This window comes from Pristiophorus japonicus, chromosome 11, assembly GCF_044704955.1.
Source record: "Pristiophorus japonicus isolate sPriJap1 chromosome 11, sPriJap1.hap1, whole genome shotgun sequence".
NCBI lineage: Eukaryota > Metazoa > Chordata > Chondrichthyes > Pristiophoridae > Pristiophorus > Pristiophorus japonicus.
The window spans coordinates 145,624,533-145,644,293 of record NC_091987.1 but is presented as its reverse complement, the minus strand read 5'-3'; the positions used below and the strand labels follow the sequence as shown (position 1 = coordinate 145,644,293).

Sequence of the window (19,761 nt, the reverse complement as noted above, 5' to 3'; positions counted from 1 at the left end):
CTGTAAAATATCCAATAAAGGATATTTTGCATTAAAACCGATTCATGCTCCATTAGGTCCACATAACATTTAGGGACAACTGTATAAAGTAAAAATTCCTCACCCCTACAGTCAGGCATGCCAGCCGCCCCTAGCCCTAGCCAGTGCGTTCTGCAGTTGGCAAGATAGGATTGTTCTATTTTCAGTAGCTGATTTATCTTTCATTTATTTTTGATGATGTTGTGCAGCTGTTGTGCTGAAGATATTGTAATGTTGTGCTGATGTTGTGAAGGTCTTTAGTGCTTTAGAATCTTCTAACTGCCCTCTCCCCCAGCTCTGGCTACCTGCACTGATTTCTTAAATGTAGGTAAGGTTTTTCTGTGCCTACAAAAGTGGCCACATACACTGGCCTAGGTTAGTTTGGAGTAACTTTCAGCTGGCCAAATTTGCTTCTATGGCCAGATGAGGCATAAGTGACTTGCCACACCCGTTTTGGAGAGAACAAACTAAACTAGAAAAAAACTAACTAACTGACTTACACTGGAGCAAGTTAAATGGGGAAATTTGCGATTTTTAAGTTACTCCAAAAAAAGCTATTTACTCCAAAAGAAATGGGGCAACTCTTGGGGAAATTTGAGCCCAGAACCGCTATTCATAAAGTCCAGGATCCCGTAAGCCTTTTCACTGTTTTCTTAACCTGCACTGCCACCTTCAATGATTCAATGAAATACTGTGTGCAGTTTTGGTTTCCATATTTATGAAAGGATATACTTGCTTTGGAGACAGTTCAGAGAAGGCTCACTAGGTGAATTCCGGGGATGAGGGGGTTGACTTATGAAGAAAGGTTGAGTAGGTTGGGCCTCTACTCACTGGAATTCAGAAGAATGAGAGGTGATCTTATCGAAACATATAAGATTATGAGGGGGCTTGACAAGGTGGATGCAGAGAGGATGTTTCCACTTATGGGGGAGACTAGAGCTAGAGGGCATGATCTTAGAATAAGTGGCCGCCCATTTAAAACAGAGATGAGGAGAAATTTCTTCTCTCAGAAGGTTGTAAATCTTTGGAATTTGCTGCCTCAGAGGGCTGTGGAAGCTGGGACATTGAATAAATTTAAGACAGAAATAGACAGTTTCTTAAATGATAAGGGGATAAGGGGTTATGGGGAGCGGGCGGGGAAGTGGAGCTGAGTCTATGATCAGATCAGCCATGATCTTTTTGAATGGCAGAGCAGGCTCGAGGGGCCGTATGGCCTATTCCTGCTCCTATTTCTTGTGTTCTTTTTACCCCCAGGTCTTTCTGTTCATGCACCCCTTTTAGGATTGTACCATTTAGTTTAAATGTCCTCTCCTCATTCTTTCTACCAAAATAACATAAGATAACATAAGAATTAGGAGCAGGAGTAGGCCATTCGGCCCCTCAAGCCTGCTCCGCCATTCAATAAGATCATGGTTGAACCTTGACCTCAACTCCACTTTCCCACCGATCCCCATATCTCCTGATTACCCTAGAGTCCAAAAATCTATCTAACTCAGCCTTGAATGTAATCAACAACTCAGCATCCACAGCCCTTTGGGGTAGAGAATTCCAAAGATTTACAAACTCTGAAGAAATTTCTCCTCATCTCAGTCTTAAATAGCTGTCCCCTTATCCTGAGACTGGCTCTGAGTGGTGTTTCGCAACTGTCCATCTCCCGTCATATGTCAATTTTTGTTGTTCAGTGATGTGAACTTTGCATCCCCATGAGGTGTGAAGTAACTCTGTTCGCAAACACCGGCTTTCTTATCTCTTACACGAGAGAAATCTAGGCAAAATGATATGTATCTTAACTGCTAATCTCAACTGTCTGTGTTATGGGTTACTAAGATTAAGGATGGTTCATTAACCATCAAGCTTTGCAACATAGCGAGCTTTGCTGCTTTCCCTTCTTAAAACCCATTCAAGCAAGTGTATAAACGTGCTTTACATATATAAGCGAGTTTTACATACAATTACAATCCCTATAAAGACAGAGGCACTCCCGATTCCTCAGAACCTCCTAATATTGATAAGCCCTACAATTCAGTTAAGGTATCGGTTTTCCTTCCCTTACAAATTATCAAACTGAAAAATAAAATTGGCCGAGTTGTCAGCGTTATACAAAACCCACCCAAGCAGTGATCCAAATTCCAAACTTTGAATTGTCAGTTGGACAGTGCAGTTGCAACACTAAAACATACCTAACACAATCCTTAATATCCCTAACAGACTGACCTCCACCCAGGTTCATCTCCACAACCTTCAATTTCTGTCCATAAACCAGCTGAGTTTGTGCAGCCATTGTCACCAGTGGTATTGTGGCCCTGCAGACATGTGGATTGCAGTGACGGGTTGTAATACTTCTGATGGTGCAGCTGAGTTCAATGACTGCAAAAATTCAGCAACAGCAGCACCACCACCCAAGAGCTAATTTCACTGTTGCTGTTCACAGCATATATATTAGTTGCTCAAAGAGAAAACTATTGGATTGGAGTACAGTTTACTCAGTAATGGCTTCCAATCTTCTGACAGATTAAAAAAAAGGTTGGCAATTATATAGGTCAGCATGTAAATGAAAAAAAAAACGGTCATTTTGAAGTTCATTTATGATACTATCCACAAAGAAGATTGGATTTATATAGCGCCTTTCATGATCTCAGGATGTCCCAAAGTGCTTTACAGCCAATGAGTACTTTTGAAGTGTAGCCACTTCTGTAATGTAGGAAACACGTTGCCAATTTGCGCACAGCATAGTCCCATAGACACCAATGTGATAATAACCAGATAATCTGTCTTTAGTGATGTTGGTTGAGGGATAACTATTGGTCAGGGCACTGGGAAGAACTCCCATGTTCTCATTCGAAATAATGCTATGTCAAATAGTGCCATCCATGACGTCATAACTTTGTTCCCAATGGTGGGTTTGCTATAGGTAGGTCGCCAATGTGCTTACTAGAAAGTGACATTCAGAGCCAACCAATCAGCTGATTCAAAAGTTTTAAACAAAGATAGATTATTGCAATACTAAAATAGCTACAAATTAATTTTAAAAATTCTAAAAAGGCACCTAAAGCCTTGAATAAAAAGCAGAAAGGCACCCTCTTCTTTGATATTGTTCCTGCAATCGGTAGCCTAAGATGTCTCAAGGTAGACGCACTTCATATTTTTCTGGGTTAAACTTCATCTGCCACGTGTTCACCCATTTCACCAGACTGTCTATATCTTCCTAATGTCTATCACGCTCCTCATCACTATTCACTATACATCCAACTTTTGTGTCATCTGCAAATTTTGAAATTGTGCCCTGTACACCCACAGACAAGTCTTTAATTATATCAAGAAAAGCAGTGGCCCTAGAACCGACCCCTGGGGAACACCACTGTATACCTTCCTCCAGTCCAACAAACAACCGTTCACCACTACTCTCTGTTTGCTGTCCCTTAGACAATTTCCTATCCATGCTGCCACTGTCCCTTTTATTCCATGGGCTTCAATTTTGCTGGCAAACCTATTATGTGGCACTTTGTCGAACGCCTTTTGGAAATCCATGTACACTATGCCAACCGCATTGCCCTCACGATTTATTTTAACAAATACATGCTGGCTTTCCTTAATTAATCCACCCTATCCAAGTGACTGTTAACTTTGTCCCTGATCACTGTTTCTAAAAGCTTCCTCACTACCGAGGTTCAACTGTCTGGCCTGCAGTTGCTGGGTTTATCTTTATACACGTTTTTGAACAATGGTGTAACATTTGCAATTCTCCTGTCTTCTGGCACCACCTTCATATCTATGGAGGATTAGAATATTATGGCCAGTACCTCCGCGATTTCCGGCCTCAATTCCTTCAGCATCTAGGATGCATTCCATCCACTCCTGGTGATTTATCTACTTTAAATACCGCCAGCCTTTCCAGTACCTCTTTATCAATGTTTATCCCATCAAGTGTCTCCACTACCTCCTCCTTCACTATGTCTATGGCAGCAGCCTCTTCCTTGTTGAAGACAGATGCAAAGTACTCATTTAATACCTCAGCCATACACTCTGTCTCCAGGCGTCGGTCTCCTTTTTGGGCTCTAATCGGCCCCACCCCTCCTCTTACAACCCTTTTATTAATCATATGCCTGTAGACTTTTGGATTCTCTTTGATGTTGGCTGTCATTCTATTCTCATACCCTCTCTTTGACCCTCTTATTTTCTTTTTTACTTCTCCTCTGACCTTTCTATATATAGCTTGATTCTCAGATATATTTGCAACCTAACATCTGTCATCTGCTTCATCATATTCTCTATCTGTTTTTTCATCCACGGAGCTCTGACTTTAGTTGCCCTACCTTTCCCCCTCGTGGGAATGTACCTCGATGATACCTGAACTATTTCCTCGTTATGTGGAACAATGGGCTGCCTTTACAGTTTTACCTGCCAATCCTTGATTCCAGTTTATCCGGGCCAGATCCCACTGAAATTGGCCTTCCCCCAGTTAAACATTATTACTCTAGATTGCTCCCTGTTCTTTTCCATAGCTAATCTAAACGTTATGATACTATGATCACTATTCCCTGAATGTTCCCCTACTGACACTTGCTCCACTTGACCTATCTCATTCCCCAGAACCAGAACCAGCAATGCCTCCTCCCTCATCAGCCCTGAAACATACTGATTAAGAAAGTTCTCCTGAACACACTTCAGAAATTGTTCCCCTTCTCTGCCTGTTACGATCTCAGTCTCTATTAAGGTGTTTGAAGTCCCCCATTATTATTACTCCATAGTTCTTGCACCTTTCTGTAATTTCTGTTCAAATTTGCTCTTCCACATCTATCCCACTATTTGATGGTCTTCAACCACTGTCTGTCCCACCTGTGACAGAGAATGTGGTTCTCGTATTGGACTGTACAGCTATCTAAGAACTCATGCTAAGAATGGAAGCAAGTCTTCCTCGATTCCGAGGGACTGCCTATGATGATGGCCTATAGAATACACCTAGTGGTGTAATGGCACCTCTATGATTTCTTAACTCTCACCATATAGATTCTATCCTTGACCCCTCCAGGACATCCTCCCTCTTCAGCACAGTAACATTCACCTTGACAAATATGGCCACATCTCCTCCTATCTCCCCTTCTCTATCATTCCTGAACAGCTTCTAACCAGGAATATTTAATATCCTATCCTGCCCTTTTTTGAGCCAGGTCTCAGTTATTGCCACAACATCATATTCCCATGTGGTTCTTTGTGCCTACAGCTCACTTACCTTGGTTACTACGCTGCATGCGTTCACATACATACACTGTAAACCCATCTTAGGACATCCTGTATTCTCTCTTGGTTTGACCCCACCTAATACCTTACTATTTCTTAGAAAAGTAGAATCTCAGGATTGCTACCAGTGCCACGTGCTAGTCAGAGGAGGAATCGCAGGATAGCTCAGCTGAATACGTGGCTTGAGGAGTGGTGCACAAGGGAGGGATTCAAATTCCTGGGACATTGGAACCGGTTCTGGGGGAGGTGGGACCAGTACAAACCAGACGGTCTGCACCTGGGCAGGACTGGAACCAATGTCCTAGGGGGAGTGTTTGATAGTGCTGTTGGGGAGGAGTTAAACTAATATGACAGGGGGATGGGAACCTATGCAGGGAGACAGGGGGAAGTAGAATTGGGGCCAGAAGCAAAAGATAGAAAGAAGAAAAGTAAAAGTGGAGGGCAGAGAAACCTAAGGCAAAAAGCAAAAAGGGCCACATTACAGCAAAATTCTAAAGAGGCAAAGTGCGTTAGAAAGACAAGCCTGTAGGCTCTGTGCCTCAATGCGAGGAGTATTCGGAATAAGGTGGACGAATTAACTGCGCAGATAGCAGTTAACAGATATGATGTAATTGGCATCATGGAGACATGGCTCCAGGGTGACCAAGGCTGGGAACTCAACATCCAGGAGTAGTCAACATTTAGGAAGGATAGACAGAAAGGAAAAGGAGTCGGGGTGGCATTGCTGGTTAAGGAGGAAATTAACACAATAGTAATAAAGGACATTAGCTTGGATGATGTGGAATCGGTATGGGTGGAGCTACGGAATACCAAGGGGCAGAAAACGCTAGTGGGAGTTGTATACAGACCACCAAACAGTAGTAGTAAGGTTGAGGACAGCATCAAACAAGAAATTAGGGATGCGTGCAATAAAGGTACAGCAGTTATCATGGGTGACTTTAATCTACATATTGATTGGGCTAACCAAACTGGTAGCAATGCGGTGGAGGAAGATTTCCTGGAGTGTATTAGGGATGGTTTTCTAGACCAATATGTCGAGAAACCAACTAGGGAGTTGGCCATCCTAGACTGGGTGATGTGTAATGAGAAAGGACTAATTAGCAATCTTGTTTTGCGAGGCCCCTTGGGGCAGAGTGAGCATAACATGGTAGAATTCTTTATTAAGATGGAGAGTGACAGTTAATTCAGAAACTAGGGTCCTGAACTTAAGGAAAGGTAACTTCGATGGTTTGAGGCGTGAATTGGCTAGAATAGACTTGAAAATTATACTTAAAGGGTTGACGGCGGATAGGCAATGGCAAACATTTAAAGATCACGAAGGAAGACACAAATAACCTTCTGGAAATAGTAGGGGACCGAGTGTCTAGTGAGAAGGAGCAACTGAAGGATATCCTTATTAGGCGGGAAATTGTGTTAGGGAAATTGATGGGATTGAAGGCCGATAAATCCCCGGGGCCTGATAGTCTGCATCCCAGAGTACTTAAGGAAGTGGCCCTAGAAATAGTGGATGCATTTGTGATCATTTTCCAACAGTCTATCGACTCTGAATCAGTTCCCATGGACTGGAGGGTAGCTAATATAACATCACTTTTTAAAAAGGGAGGGAGAGAGAAAGCGGGTTTTCTGACCGGTTGGCCTGACATCAGTAGTGGGGAAAATGTTGGAATCATTTATTAAGGATGAAATCGCAACGCATTTGGAAAGTAGTGACAGGATCAGTCCAAGTCAGCATGGATTTATGAAGGGGAAATCATGCTTGACAAATCTTCTGGAATTTTTTGAGGCTATAACTAGTAGAGTGGACAAGGGAGAACCAGTGGATGTGGTGTATTTGGACTTTCAAAAGGCTTTTGACAAGGTCTCACACAAGAGATTGGTGTGCAAAATCAAAGCACATGGTATTGGGGGTAATATACTGATGTGGATCGAGAACTGGTTGGCAGACAGGAAGCAGAGAGTCGGGATAAACGGATCCTTTTCAGAATGGCAGGCAGTGACTAGTGGAGTGGCACAGAGCTCAGTGCTGGGACCCCAGCTCTTGACAATATACATCAATGATTTGGATGAAGAAATTGAGTGTAATATCTCCACGTTTGCAGATGACACTAAACTGGGTGGCAGTGTGAGCTGTGAGGGGGATGCTAGGAGACTGCAGTGTGACTTGGATAGGTTAGGTGAGTGGGCAAATGCATGGCAGTGCAGTATAATGTGGATAATTGAGAGGTTATCCACTTAGCGGCAAAAACGTGAGGACAGAATATTATCTGAATGGTGGCAGATTAGAAAAAGGGGAGGTGCAACGAGACCTGGGTGTCATGGTTCATCAGTCATTGCAAATTGGCATACAGGTACAGCAGGCGGTGAAGAAGGCAAATGGTATGTTGGCCTTCATAGCTAGGGGATTTGAGTATCGGAGCAGGAAGGTCTTACTGCAGTTGTACAGGGCCTTGGTGAGGCCACACCTGGAATATTGTGTTCAGTTTTGGTCTCCTAATCTGAGGAAGGACGTTCTTGCTATTGAGGGAGTGCAGTGAAGGTTCACCAGACTGATTCCCGGGATGGCAGGACTGACATATGAGGAGAAACTGGATCAACTGGGCCCTTATACATTCGAGTTTAGAAGGATGAGAGGGGATCTCATAAAAACATATAAGATTCTGATGGGACGGGACAGGTTAGATGTGGGTAGAATGTTCCTGATGTTGGGGAAGTCCAGAACCAGGGGACATAATCTTAGGATAAGGGGTAGGCCATTTAGGACTGATTTGAGGAGAAACTTCTTCACTCAGAGAGTTGTTAACCTGTGGAATTCCCTGCCATAGAGAGTTGTTGATGCCAGTTCATTGGATATATTGAAGAGGGAGTTAGATATGGCCCTTATGGCTAAGGGGATCAAGGGGTATAGAGAGAAAGCAGGAAAGGGGTACTGAGGGAATGATCAGCCATGATCTTATTGAATGGTGGTGCAGGCTTGAAGGGCCAAAAGGCGTACTCCTGCGCCTATTTTCTATGTTTCTTTGTTTCTATTAGTGCTCTCTGCCTCTCCCAATCCTTGGAGCACCTTATTTCCCCTTTCTAATGTTACATCCTGGTACCCATCCCCCTGCCAAATTAGTTTAAACCCTCCCCAACAGCACTAGCAAACCCCTTCAGGAGAATATTGGTCCCAGCACTATTGAGGTACAACCCATCCAGCCTGGTCTTCCAAAAGGCGTTTGATAAAGTGCCACATAATAGGCTTGAGAGCAGAGTTGAATCCTGTGGAATAAAAGGGACAGTGACAGCATGGATACGAAATTGGCTAAGTTACAGGAAGCAGAGAGTGTGGTGAACGGTTGTTTTTTGGACTGGAGGAAGGTATACAGTGGTGTTCCCCAGGGTTCGGGACTAAGAGCACTGCTTTTCTTAATACAGGTTGCACCTCTCCAGTCCAGGACTCTTTGATCCGGCAACATCCCTGGTCCGGCATCATCCCCGGCTGGGGAGGGTTGCAACCCATGCTGTGTCCTGAGGCTGGCTGCTCCTCTCCTCCCCGCGGTCTCTGGTGTTTCCTCCTTGCTTGGTTTGGCGAGGAAGGTGGCGGCTGACTGAGATGCCGAAGTTGGGCCTGTTGCGCGGTAGGCTTCTGCGCAGCGCATGCGCAGAACGCGGCTGGATCGTTGTCAGCAGCGCTGTCATCAGTACGCAGTAAGTCTAGGGTACTGCTGATAACATTAGGGTCGGCGTGACCTCCTGTGGTCCAGAAAATTCTCTGGTCTGGCACTGGTCAGCTCCCAAGGGCGCCAGACTGGAGAGGTGCAACCTGTATATATATTAATGATTTGGAAATGGATGTAAAGGGCACAATTTCAAAATTTGCAGAGGACACAAAACTTGGAAGTATAGTGAACAGTGAGGAAGATAGTGATAGACTTCAAGAGGCTGGTGGAATGGGCGGACATGTGGCAGATTAAATTTACCGCAGAAAAGTGCAAAGTGATACATTTTGGCATGAAGTACAAGGAGAAGCAATATAAAATAAAAGGTACAATTGTAAAGGGGGAGCAGGAACAGAGGGACCTGGGGTATATGGACACACATTGTTGATGGTGGCAGGGCAGTTTGAGAAAGTGGTTAAAAAACCTTATGGAATCCTGGGCTGCATAAATAGAGACATAGTGTACAAAAGCAAGGAAGTTATGAAGAAACGTAATAAAACACTGCTTTGGCCTCAACTGGAGTATTGTGTCCAATTCTCAGCATCGCACATTAGAAACATAGAAACATAGAAATTTACAGCGCAGAAGGAGGCCATTTCGGCCTATCGTGTCCGCGCCGGCCGACAAAGAGCCGCACGGCTCTTGGTCAGCAGCCCTAAAGGTTACATATAAACCAATGAACAATGGAAGAAAGGTAAAGAGCACCCAGGCCAACCATTACGCCCCACAAACTGCGACACCCCTTACACTGAAACATTCTACACTCCACCCCAACCAGAGCCATGTGATCTCCTGGGTGAAGCAAAAACCAGAAAAAAACAAGGCCAATTGGGGAAAAAAATCTGGGAAAATTCCTCTCCGACCCATCCAGGCAATCAAAACTACGCCAGGAGATCACCCTGGCCATATTCGATTCCCTGCAGTACTTACCATCGTACCTGTGCCAGCCAACAAGAGCTTATCCAGTCTAATCCCAATTACCAGCTCTAGGTCCATAACCCTGCAGGTTACGGCACTTTAAGTGCCCATCCAAGCACCTTTTAAATGTGGTGAGGGTTTCTGCATCTACCACCCTTCCAGGCAGTGAGTTCCAGATCCCCACAACCCTCTGTGTGAAGAAGCCTCCCCTCAAATCCCCTCTGAACCTTCCACCAACCACTTTAAAACTATGCCCCCTCGTAATTGACCCCTCCACCAAGGGAAATAGACCCTTACTATCCACTATATCCAGGCCCCTCAAAATTTTTGTACACCTGAATGTGGTCTCCTCTCAACCTCCTCTGCTCCAATGCGAACAAACCCTACCTATCCAATCTGTCCTCATAACTAAGATTCTCCATTCCAGGCAGCATCCTAGTAAATCTCCTCTGCACACTCTCCAGTGCAATCACGTCCTTCCTATAATACGGCGACAAGAACTGCATGCAGTACTCCAGCTGTGGCCTAACCAGAGTATTATACAATTTAAGCATAATTCCCCTGCTCTTGTATTCTATGCCTCGGCCAATAAAGGCAAGATTTCCGTATGCCTTCTTAACCACCTTATCCACCTGGCCTTCTACTTTCAGGGATCTGTGGACACGCATTCCAAGATCCCTTTGTTCATCTACACTATTAAGTGGCCTACCGCTTAATACGTATACCCTTTTCTTATTAACCCTCCCAAAGTGCATCACCTCACATTTCTCCGAATTAAATTCCATTTGCCACTGTTTGCCCACCTGATCAGTAAATTGATATCCTCCTGCAGTCCATGACTTTCCACTTCATTATCAACCACACAGCCAAGTTTAGTGTCATCAGTAAACTTCTTAATCATTCTCCCTATATTCAAATCTAAATCATTGATTTATAAAACAAAAAGCAGGGGATCCAGTACTGAGCCCTGTGGAACTCCACTGGAAACATCCTACCAATCACAAAAACATCCATCAATCATTACCCTTTGCTTCCTACTTCTAAGCCAAATTGGGATCCAACTAGCCACTTTGCCCTGGATCCCATGGACTTTAACTTTTGTGACCAGTCTACCATGTGGGACCTTATCAAAAGCTTTGCTAAAGTCCATATATACTACATCATACGCACTACCTTCATCGACCCTCTTGGTTACTTCATCAAAAAATTCAATCAGGTTAGTCAAACACGATCTTCCTTAACAAATCCGTGCTGACTGTCCCTAATTAATCCTTGCCTTTCCAAATGTAGATTTATCTTGCCTTTCAGGATTTTTTCCAATAATATTCCCGTCATTGAGGTTAGGCTAACAGGCCAGTAATTACTCGGCCTATCCCTTTCTCCCTTCTTAAACAAGAGTACTACATTAGCAGTCCTCCAATCCTCCGGCACCATGCCCAAATCCAAAGGGGACTGGAAAATGATGGTCAAGGCCTCTGTTATTTCCTCTTTTACTTCGCTCAACAGCCTGGGATGCATTTCATCCGGGGCTGGGGACTTATCTTCTTTCATAGCTGCTAAACCCCTTAATACTTCCTCTCTCACTATGTTTATTTCATCCAGAATATCACACTCCTCCTCGATGGCAGTATCTGCATTACCTCTTTCCTTTGTGAAAAGAGATGCAAAGTATTCATTAAGAACCATACCAAAATCTTCCGCCTCCACACAAAGATTGCCCTCATGGTCTCTAATAGGCCCTACCCTTTCTTTAGTTACCCTCTTACTCTTAATATATTTATAGAAAATCTTTGGGTTTTCCTTAATTTTACTAGCTAAGAATTTTTCATGCTCTCTCTTAGCATTCCTAATATCATTTTTAGTTTTGCCTCTTAACTTTCTATATTCCTCCAAAGATTCTAAAGTTTTTAGTCTTTGGTATATGACATAAGCTTCCCTTTTTTTCTTTATCCTTCCCTGTAGGAAGGATATGAAAGCCTCAGAGAGGGTGCAGAAAAGATTTACAAGAATGGTTCCAGGGATGAGGGACTTCAGTTACTTTGATAGACTGGAGAAGCTGGGGTTGTTCTCCTTGGAGCAGAGAGGGTTGAGAGAAGATTTGATCGAGGTGTTCTAAATCATGAGGGGTCTGGACAAAGTAGATAGAGAGAAACTGTTCCCATTGGCAGAAGGGTTGCGAACCAGAGGACAGAGATTTAAGATGATTGGTAGAAGAACCAAAGGCAACATGAGGAAAACTTTTTTACACTGAGTGGTTATGACCCGGAATGCACTGCCTGAAAGGGCGGTGGAGACAGATTTAATCATGGCCTTCAAAAGGGAATTGGATAAGTACCTGAAGGAAACAAATTTGCAGAGCTACAGGGAATAGTCGGGGAATTCAAACTAGCGGAATGCTCTTGCAGAGAGCCGGTCAGGACTCAATGGGTCGAATGGCCTTCTGTGTTGTAACCATGCTATGACTCTATGTCAATGTGACTAATAATTATCCTGATGCTATGTATTATTTCCCTAACAGGTTCTTTTGGTCGATGAACTTGGCAAAGGATTTTGTGGAGGCATAATTCTAACCGAGCTTTTAGTGTTGACTGCAGCCCATTGCCTGAACCAGACAAAGACCATCACTGCTGTTGTTGGTGAGCGATCTGCTCTTTTCTAACTTGCTTCTTTGACAAATAACAATTCCCCTTTAAAATGGGTCCAGGTTCATCAGGAAATGGTGAGTGATTCTCTGATCTATTATGTGTTTTTGTCTCTCTCTTTATCTGTATTACCCATATTTCTATCTTTTTAGTTGCCTATCTAATATCTACCTTTTATTTATTTCTCTATCCATGGACATAGATAAAGACATTTCAGAGTGGCTGAATGCTGAGATTTTTAACTCACACACAGATTTGCTAATTTGCATACAGTGAGACTTGGCAAATCATAGGACCAGAATGTGCAGTGTCACCACAAATTAGAAATGCCAGCTGGTAAATTGGTCACTTTCTATCGATAGTAAAACCCTAACAGTCCATCACTGGAGTTAGGTTTCAAGGAGCATCTTAAAGGAGACGAGAGAGTTAGAGGAGGAAAGGTTTGGGGAGGGATTTCTAGACATTAGAGCCTAGGGCAGCTGAAGGCACAGCCGTCAATGATGGAACGATGGATATCAGGGCTGCAAGAGGCCGGAATTGCAGCAGTGCAGAGATCTCAGAAGGTTGTGGGACTGGAGGAGATTACAGAGATAAGATGGAGAGATTTGAAAAGAAGGATGAGAATTTTAAAATCAAGTCCTTGAAACATGCTGTCACCTCCCAAATCCATGGCCATCTATCTCGCAGCTCCATGTTTGAACCCTTCCAATCATGTCTCTGCACTTGCCACAGCACAGAAACAACCCTTTATCCCTTTATGAAAGCCACATATGACATCCTATGTGACTGTGACCATGGTAAATTTGCCCTTCTTATCCAGCACAGGAGCAAGGATGTCTTACTACAGTTATACAGGGCTTTGGTGAGAACGCACCTGGAGTATTGTGTGCAGTTTTTGTCTCCTTACCTGTGAAAGGATATACTTTCCATAGAGGGAGTGCAGTGAAGGTTCACAAGATTGATTCCTGGGATGGCAGGACTGTCATATGAGGAGAGATTTGGTCGACTAGGCCTGTATGCACCAGAGTTTAGAAGAATGAGAGGGGATCACATTGAAACGTATAAAATTCTGATGGGGTTGGATAGACTGGATGCGGGGAAGATGTTTCCCCTGGCTGGGAAGTCTAGAACAAGGGTCACAGTCTCAGGATATGGGTTGGAAATTTAGGACCAAGATGAGGAGAAATGTTTTCACTCAGAGGGTGGTGAACCTGTGGAATTCTCTACCACAGAAGGCTGTGAAGGTCAAGTCACAAATATATTTAAGAGGGAGATAGATAGATTTCTAGAAGCAAAAGGCATCAAGGGGATGGGCAAAAAGTTTGAATATGATGTTGAGATAGAGGATCAGCCATGATCATATTGAATGGCGGTGCAGACTCGAAGAGCTGAATGGCCTACTACTGCTCCTATTTTCTATGTTTCTATCTTTCTATCTTTCTATCTTGACCTGTCTGCAGCCTTTGACATGGTTGACCATTCCATCCTCCTCCAAAACATCTCCATCATCATCTAGCTGGGTGGGATGGCCCTTGCCTGATCCCAGTTGTAGCTGAAGAATCATCTGCAATGGTTTCCTTCCCGCTCCCACACCATTATTTCTGGTGTCCCCCCAAGGTTCTATCCTTGGCTCCTCCTATTTCTCATTTATCTGCTGGCATCATCTGAACATACATACACCAACATTTTCCACATGCACGCTGATACTGAGCTCTAGCTCACCTCCACCTCTATCGACCCCTCCATTCTCTCTACATTGTCAGACTGCTCGTCCACATCCAGTATTGGATGAGCAGAAATGTCCTTCAACTTAATACGGGAAAGACCGATGCCATTGTCTTCGGTCCTCACCAACTCCATTCCTCTCCCTCATCCCTCTCCCTGGAAGCTGTCTGCAGCTGAACCAGACTGTTCGCAACCTTAATGTCGTATTTGGCCCTGAAATGAGCTTCTGGCCACATATCTGCAGCATAACTAAAACCGCCAATTTCCACCTCTGTAACATCGCCCGTCTTCGCCCCACCCTCAGCTCATCTGCTGCTGAAACTCTCATCCATGACTTTGTTACCGCTAGACTTGACTACTCCAACCTATTCCTGGCCTCCCTAGCTCTATCCTCCATAAACTTGCGGTCATCCAGAACTCTGCTGCCCATGTCCTAACTCGCACCAAGTTCCATTCACCCCTCTCCCCAGTGCTCACTGACCTACATTAAGCAACATCTCGATTTCAAAATTCTCATCCTTGTTTTCAAATGCCTCAGTGGTCTTTCCCCTCCCTTTCTCTGTAATCTCCTCCAGTTCTATATGTGTTCCCCCCCCCCCGAACCCCGAAGTCTCTGCGTACTGCCAACCCTGGCCTCTTGAACAGCCCCAATTTTAATCGCTCCACCATTGGTAGCTGTGCCATCAAGTGCCGAGGCCCTAAGCTCTGGAACTCCCTGCCTAAACCTCTCCACCTCTCCATCTCTCTTTCCTCCTTTAAGGTGCTCCTTAAAACCTAGTTGTTATCTGCCCTAATAGCTCCTAAGGTGGCTTGGTGTCAAATGTTGTTTGATAATGCTCCTGTGAAGCAGCTTGGGATGCTTTACTACGTTAAAGGTGCCAGAGCACTATATAGATGCAATTTGTTGTTAAAATTAAGGTGCATGTTGCTATTTGCAGAATAGAAACTCTTTCACTTGTTTGCTTGCGAAAAGATTAATGGAACTTTGACCATCAAATAAATGACACCAAAAGATTTATAAAGTGCCTGTCTTGTTGACACATATCTGTTATTGCTCACCAGGTGAGTTTGATGTCAGAAAAGAGGAACAGACAGAGCAACGACAAGACGTCGAGGCTGCAGTTGCGCACCGTGGGTACCAGCAAGGAGCGTACGACAACGATATCGCAGTGCTGTTACTGAAGAAGCCTCTGCAATTCAACCATTATGTTGTCCCGATCTGTCTGCCCCACCAAAAGTTTGCAGAGAAGGTGTTGATGGTGAAGCAGCAGGCTTTAGTCAGCGGCTGGGGCGTTGATCATGAACGCGGTCGGCCGTCCAACACGCTCCAGCGTCTCACCGTGCCGTACATCGATCGGACCAAGTGCATCGAATCCAGCTTGCACCCAGTGTCTCAGAACATGTTCTGCGCCGGCTATGACTCTGAGCTCAAAGATGCCTGCCAAGGGGACAGTGGTGGGCCCCATGTCACCGAGCACAAGAACACATGGTTCCTGACTGGCATCGTGAGCTGGGGAGAAGGATGTGCAAAGAAAGGAAAATACGGCATCTACACCAAGGTGTCAAAGTACATCAAGTGGATCAAGTGGGTTATTGAGAGCACGACTTCTCGCCCTATCTCGGACACAAGCTCACATACTTAGATCAAAAATGGATCTCAATTTAATATGCGTGTAGTACAACGACTCCGCACCTTACTGGAGTGTAGACGGGTGACACAATTAGATTTCTTCGCACCAAATCCAGTAACACTGAAAAAAGCTAAATTTTAACACACAGACCAAATTCAGATTACATTAACACCACATAATCTAGGTTACACCAATTATCAACAGGATGCTCTAGTTTTCATTTTGCTTGCAAAGCAGCTTTACCTTTTTCAGAGAATGTCCAAAAATTGTGCTAACCCACAGGTTTTTTGACTAATCTTTATCACATATTGTTATTTTCATGCTGCATGTAAAATTAGTGACCTGCTTTCGGTGACTTCAACCACTCTGTACAACAGATCATCACTGTAAAATGTAGCAGTAATAACCGTAATAAAAATAATCAACAGATGATTACACAGCTTGAATGTCAAATGGTAGTGACACATGCACTGAACACTGCAGAATGTACAATAGTGACACATATTGGGGCTGAAATTGCCCCTTCCCTTAAGGCCTATTACCGCCAGAAATCGGCGGCAATGCTGCCGAGTGCAATTGCCGCTGATTTTTAATGTACTGGCCGCCATTTTTTTAATTCCACTCCTGCGGTGACCCACACGCCACCCGCCACCCCACTGCTCCGCTGCTGCCGATCTGTCCTATGTGCATCATCAGAGCATGCACTGCCCATGTTCCCCCCACCGAAAAATCTTGCTACCGCCGTGCGGTGCCAAAAACTGCAATTTTTTGCCAGTGCAGTGAGGCTGTAGTCCTTGTAAAATGAGGGTGCGGCTCCCATTAAAGGGGAGGCAGTGTATTTTTTTGTCGGCCGACGGCCAGGTCGGGCCGGCAATTATGCCACCGGGTTCGAACGGGCCGCCAAAAGGCAGCCTGGCAGGCCACTGGCCCAGCCAAAACCCTCCCTGGTGGCTCAATGAACCGAACTTAAATTGTTTAAGTGAAGGGGAGAGCCATAGTGACGCAACGCCATGATGACGTCATCAACGCTACGCTGATGATTGACAGCGGCGGCCACTCTGCCCGCCCCCAACTTCTGCCACTCAAGTGTGCTCACCGCTGCACTTTCGCCCCCATTATGACGGACTTCCTGTCCGCCGGGGAAAAAAAGCCAAAGAGCGGAATTTCATTCAAGAGGCCACCGCATCCACCACATCGGTAAGAACACGAGAAACAAGGTAGGTATGCCCCCATGTGTACAAGAGTGACAGAAACAGTGAACAGCGCAGATTATGCAATAGTGTCAGCTACATTGAATGGTGCTGTGAACATTAGTGACAGTTACACTGAACATTGCAGAGTGCAAATGAAAAGAAAGAATTGCATTTCTATAGCGCCTTTCACAAACTCAGGGCGTCCCAAAGCAGTCAATGAAGTACTTTTAAAATGTAGTCACTGTTGTAATGTAGGAAACACAGCTGCCAATATGTGCACAGCAAGCTCCCGCAAAGTGCAATGAGACCATCTGTTTTTTTTCTGATGTTGGTTGAAGGATAAATATTGGCCAGGACATCCAGGGAGAACCCACCTGCCCTTCATCGAAATAGTGCCATATGATCTTTAACGTCCACCTGAGAGAGTAGGTTTAATGTCTCATCTGAAAGATGGCACCACTGACAGTGCAGAACCCACTGAGGACTGCATTTGACTGTCAGCCTAGATTATTGTGTCGAAGTGAGACTTGAACCCAAAACCTTGGACTCAGAGGCGAGAGCACGACCACTGAGCCACAGCTGACACTTACATAACGATAGTCGCAGCTACAGTAAACAATGCAGAATGTTCAATATTGACAGAAACATTCAACAATGCTGTGTACAATAGTAACAGATGCACTGAAGGGTGGGAAGAGCCCAATAGTGACAGATAAACTGAACATTGCTACGTGTCAAATTGTGAGGGAATCACTGAAGAGTTTTTAGTGTATCTGTCACTATTGTACACTCAAGACCACGGAATGTGCAAAAATGTGAGATACCACTCAGACACCATATTTGATTATTATATCATTGGCCCATCACTCCCACCCCAACCAGGGTTCATAGACTCATAGAATCACAAAAGGTTACAGCACAGAGGGAGGCCTATTCGGCCGATCGTGTCCACGCAAGGCAACAAAGAGCTATCCTGCCCAATTCTCACCTTCCAGCACTAGGTCCGTAGCCCTGTAGGATTACGGCATTTCAAGTGCACATTCAAAAGTATTTTACAGGTGCTAAGGTTTCTGCCTCTACCAGCCTTTCAGGCAGTGAGTCAAGAAACTCACCACACTCGAGGTGAAGAAATTAGACTCAAATACCCTCTAATTCTCCAAACAATTACTTTTAATCACGCAGAACATGTGTCTAATTAATGGAACCATCACTCCCCCTCCAGCCCACAGCTGATATGGCACAGATTGTCCAAGCGTGAAATAAAACAGATTGCCTGAGGGTGATATTACACAGATTGCCCGAGGGTGATATTACACAGATTGCCCCAGGGTAATATTACACAGATTGCCCGAGGGTGATATTACACAGATTGCCCCAGGGTGATATTACACTGATTGTCCAAGGGTGATATTACACAGATTGCCCCAGGGTGATATTACACAGATTGCCCGAGGGTGATATTACACAGATTGCACATGGGTGATATCACACATATTGCCCAAGTGTGAATTTACACAGGTTGCCCACAGCTGATATTACAGGGATTGCCCGGGGGGTCATCTTACACAGATTGCCCGGGGGTGATATTACACAGATTGTCCGAGGGTGATATTACACAGATTGCCCGAAGAAGATATTACACAGATTTCCCGAGTGTGATTTTACACAAATTGCCCGAGGGTGATATTAGGCAGATTGCCCCAGGGTGATATTACACAGATTGCACGAGGGTGATATCACACAGATTGCCCACAGCTGATATTACAGGGATTGCCCGGGGGTGATCTTACACAGATTGCCCGGGGTGATATTACACAGATTGTCCGAGGGTGATATTACACAGATTGCCCGAGGAAGATATTACACAGAATACTCGAGTGTGATTTTACACAAATTGACCGAGGGTGATATTACGCAGATTGCCCCAGGGTGATATTACACAGATTGCCCCAGGGTAATATACACAGATTGCCCGAGGGTGATATTACAGAAATAGTCCAAGGATGATATTACACAGATTGCTCGAGGGTGATATTAAACAGATTGCTCGAGGGTGATATTAAACAGATTGCTCGAGGGTGATATTAAACAGATTGCTCGAGGGTGATATTACAGAGATTGCTCAAGGAATATCTTACACAGATTGCCCAAGTGTGATAATACACAGATTGCCTGAGGCTGATATTGTACAGATTCCCGAGGGTGATATTACACAGAATGCCCCAGGGTGATGTTACACAGATTGCCCGATGGTGATATTACACAGATTGCGAGAGGGTGATATTACACAGATTGCCCGAGGGTGATATTACACAGATTGCCCGATGGTGATATTACACAGATTGTCCGAGGGTGATATTACACAGATTTCCCGAGGAAGATATTACACAGATTTTCCCTGTGTGATTTTACACAAATTGCCCGAGGGTGATATTACGCAGATTGCCCCAGGGTGATCTTACACAGATTGCACGGGGGTGAACTTACACAGATTGCCCGAGGGTGAAATTACGCAGATTGCCCCAGGGTGATATTACACATATTGGCCAAGGGTAATACCAAACAGATTGACCAGGGTGATATCACACAGATTGCCCGAGGGTGAAATTACACAAATTGCCCGAGGAAGATATTACACTGATTGCCCGAGGAAGATATTACACAGATAGCCTGAAAAAGATATTACACAGATCGACCG

General features: G+C 44.5%; 1 protein-coding gene across 1 annotated transcript in view; it reads left to right on the top strand.

Annotated features, from left to right (window-relative positions):
• Positions 1–19,239, top strand: part of LOC139275609 (coagulation factor X-like) — a 103,937-nt gene extending 84,698 nt beyond the window's left edge. Inside the window, exons 9-11 of the mRNA XM_070892779.1 lie at positions 12,391–12,508; positions 15,302–15,824; positions 19,191–19,239. Coding sequence (XP_070748880.1) covers positions 12,391–12,508; positions 15,302–15,824; positions 19,191–19,239 — 690 coding nt within the window. The remainder of the gene's footprint in view (positions 1–12,390; positions 12,509–15,301; positions 15,825–19,190) is intronic.
• The last annotated feature ends 522 nt before the right edge of the window (positions 19,240–19,761 follow it).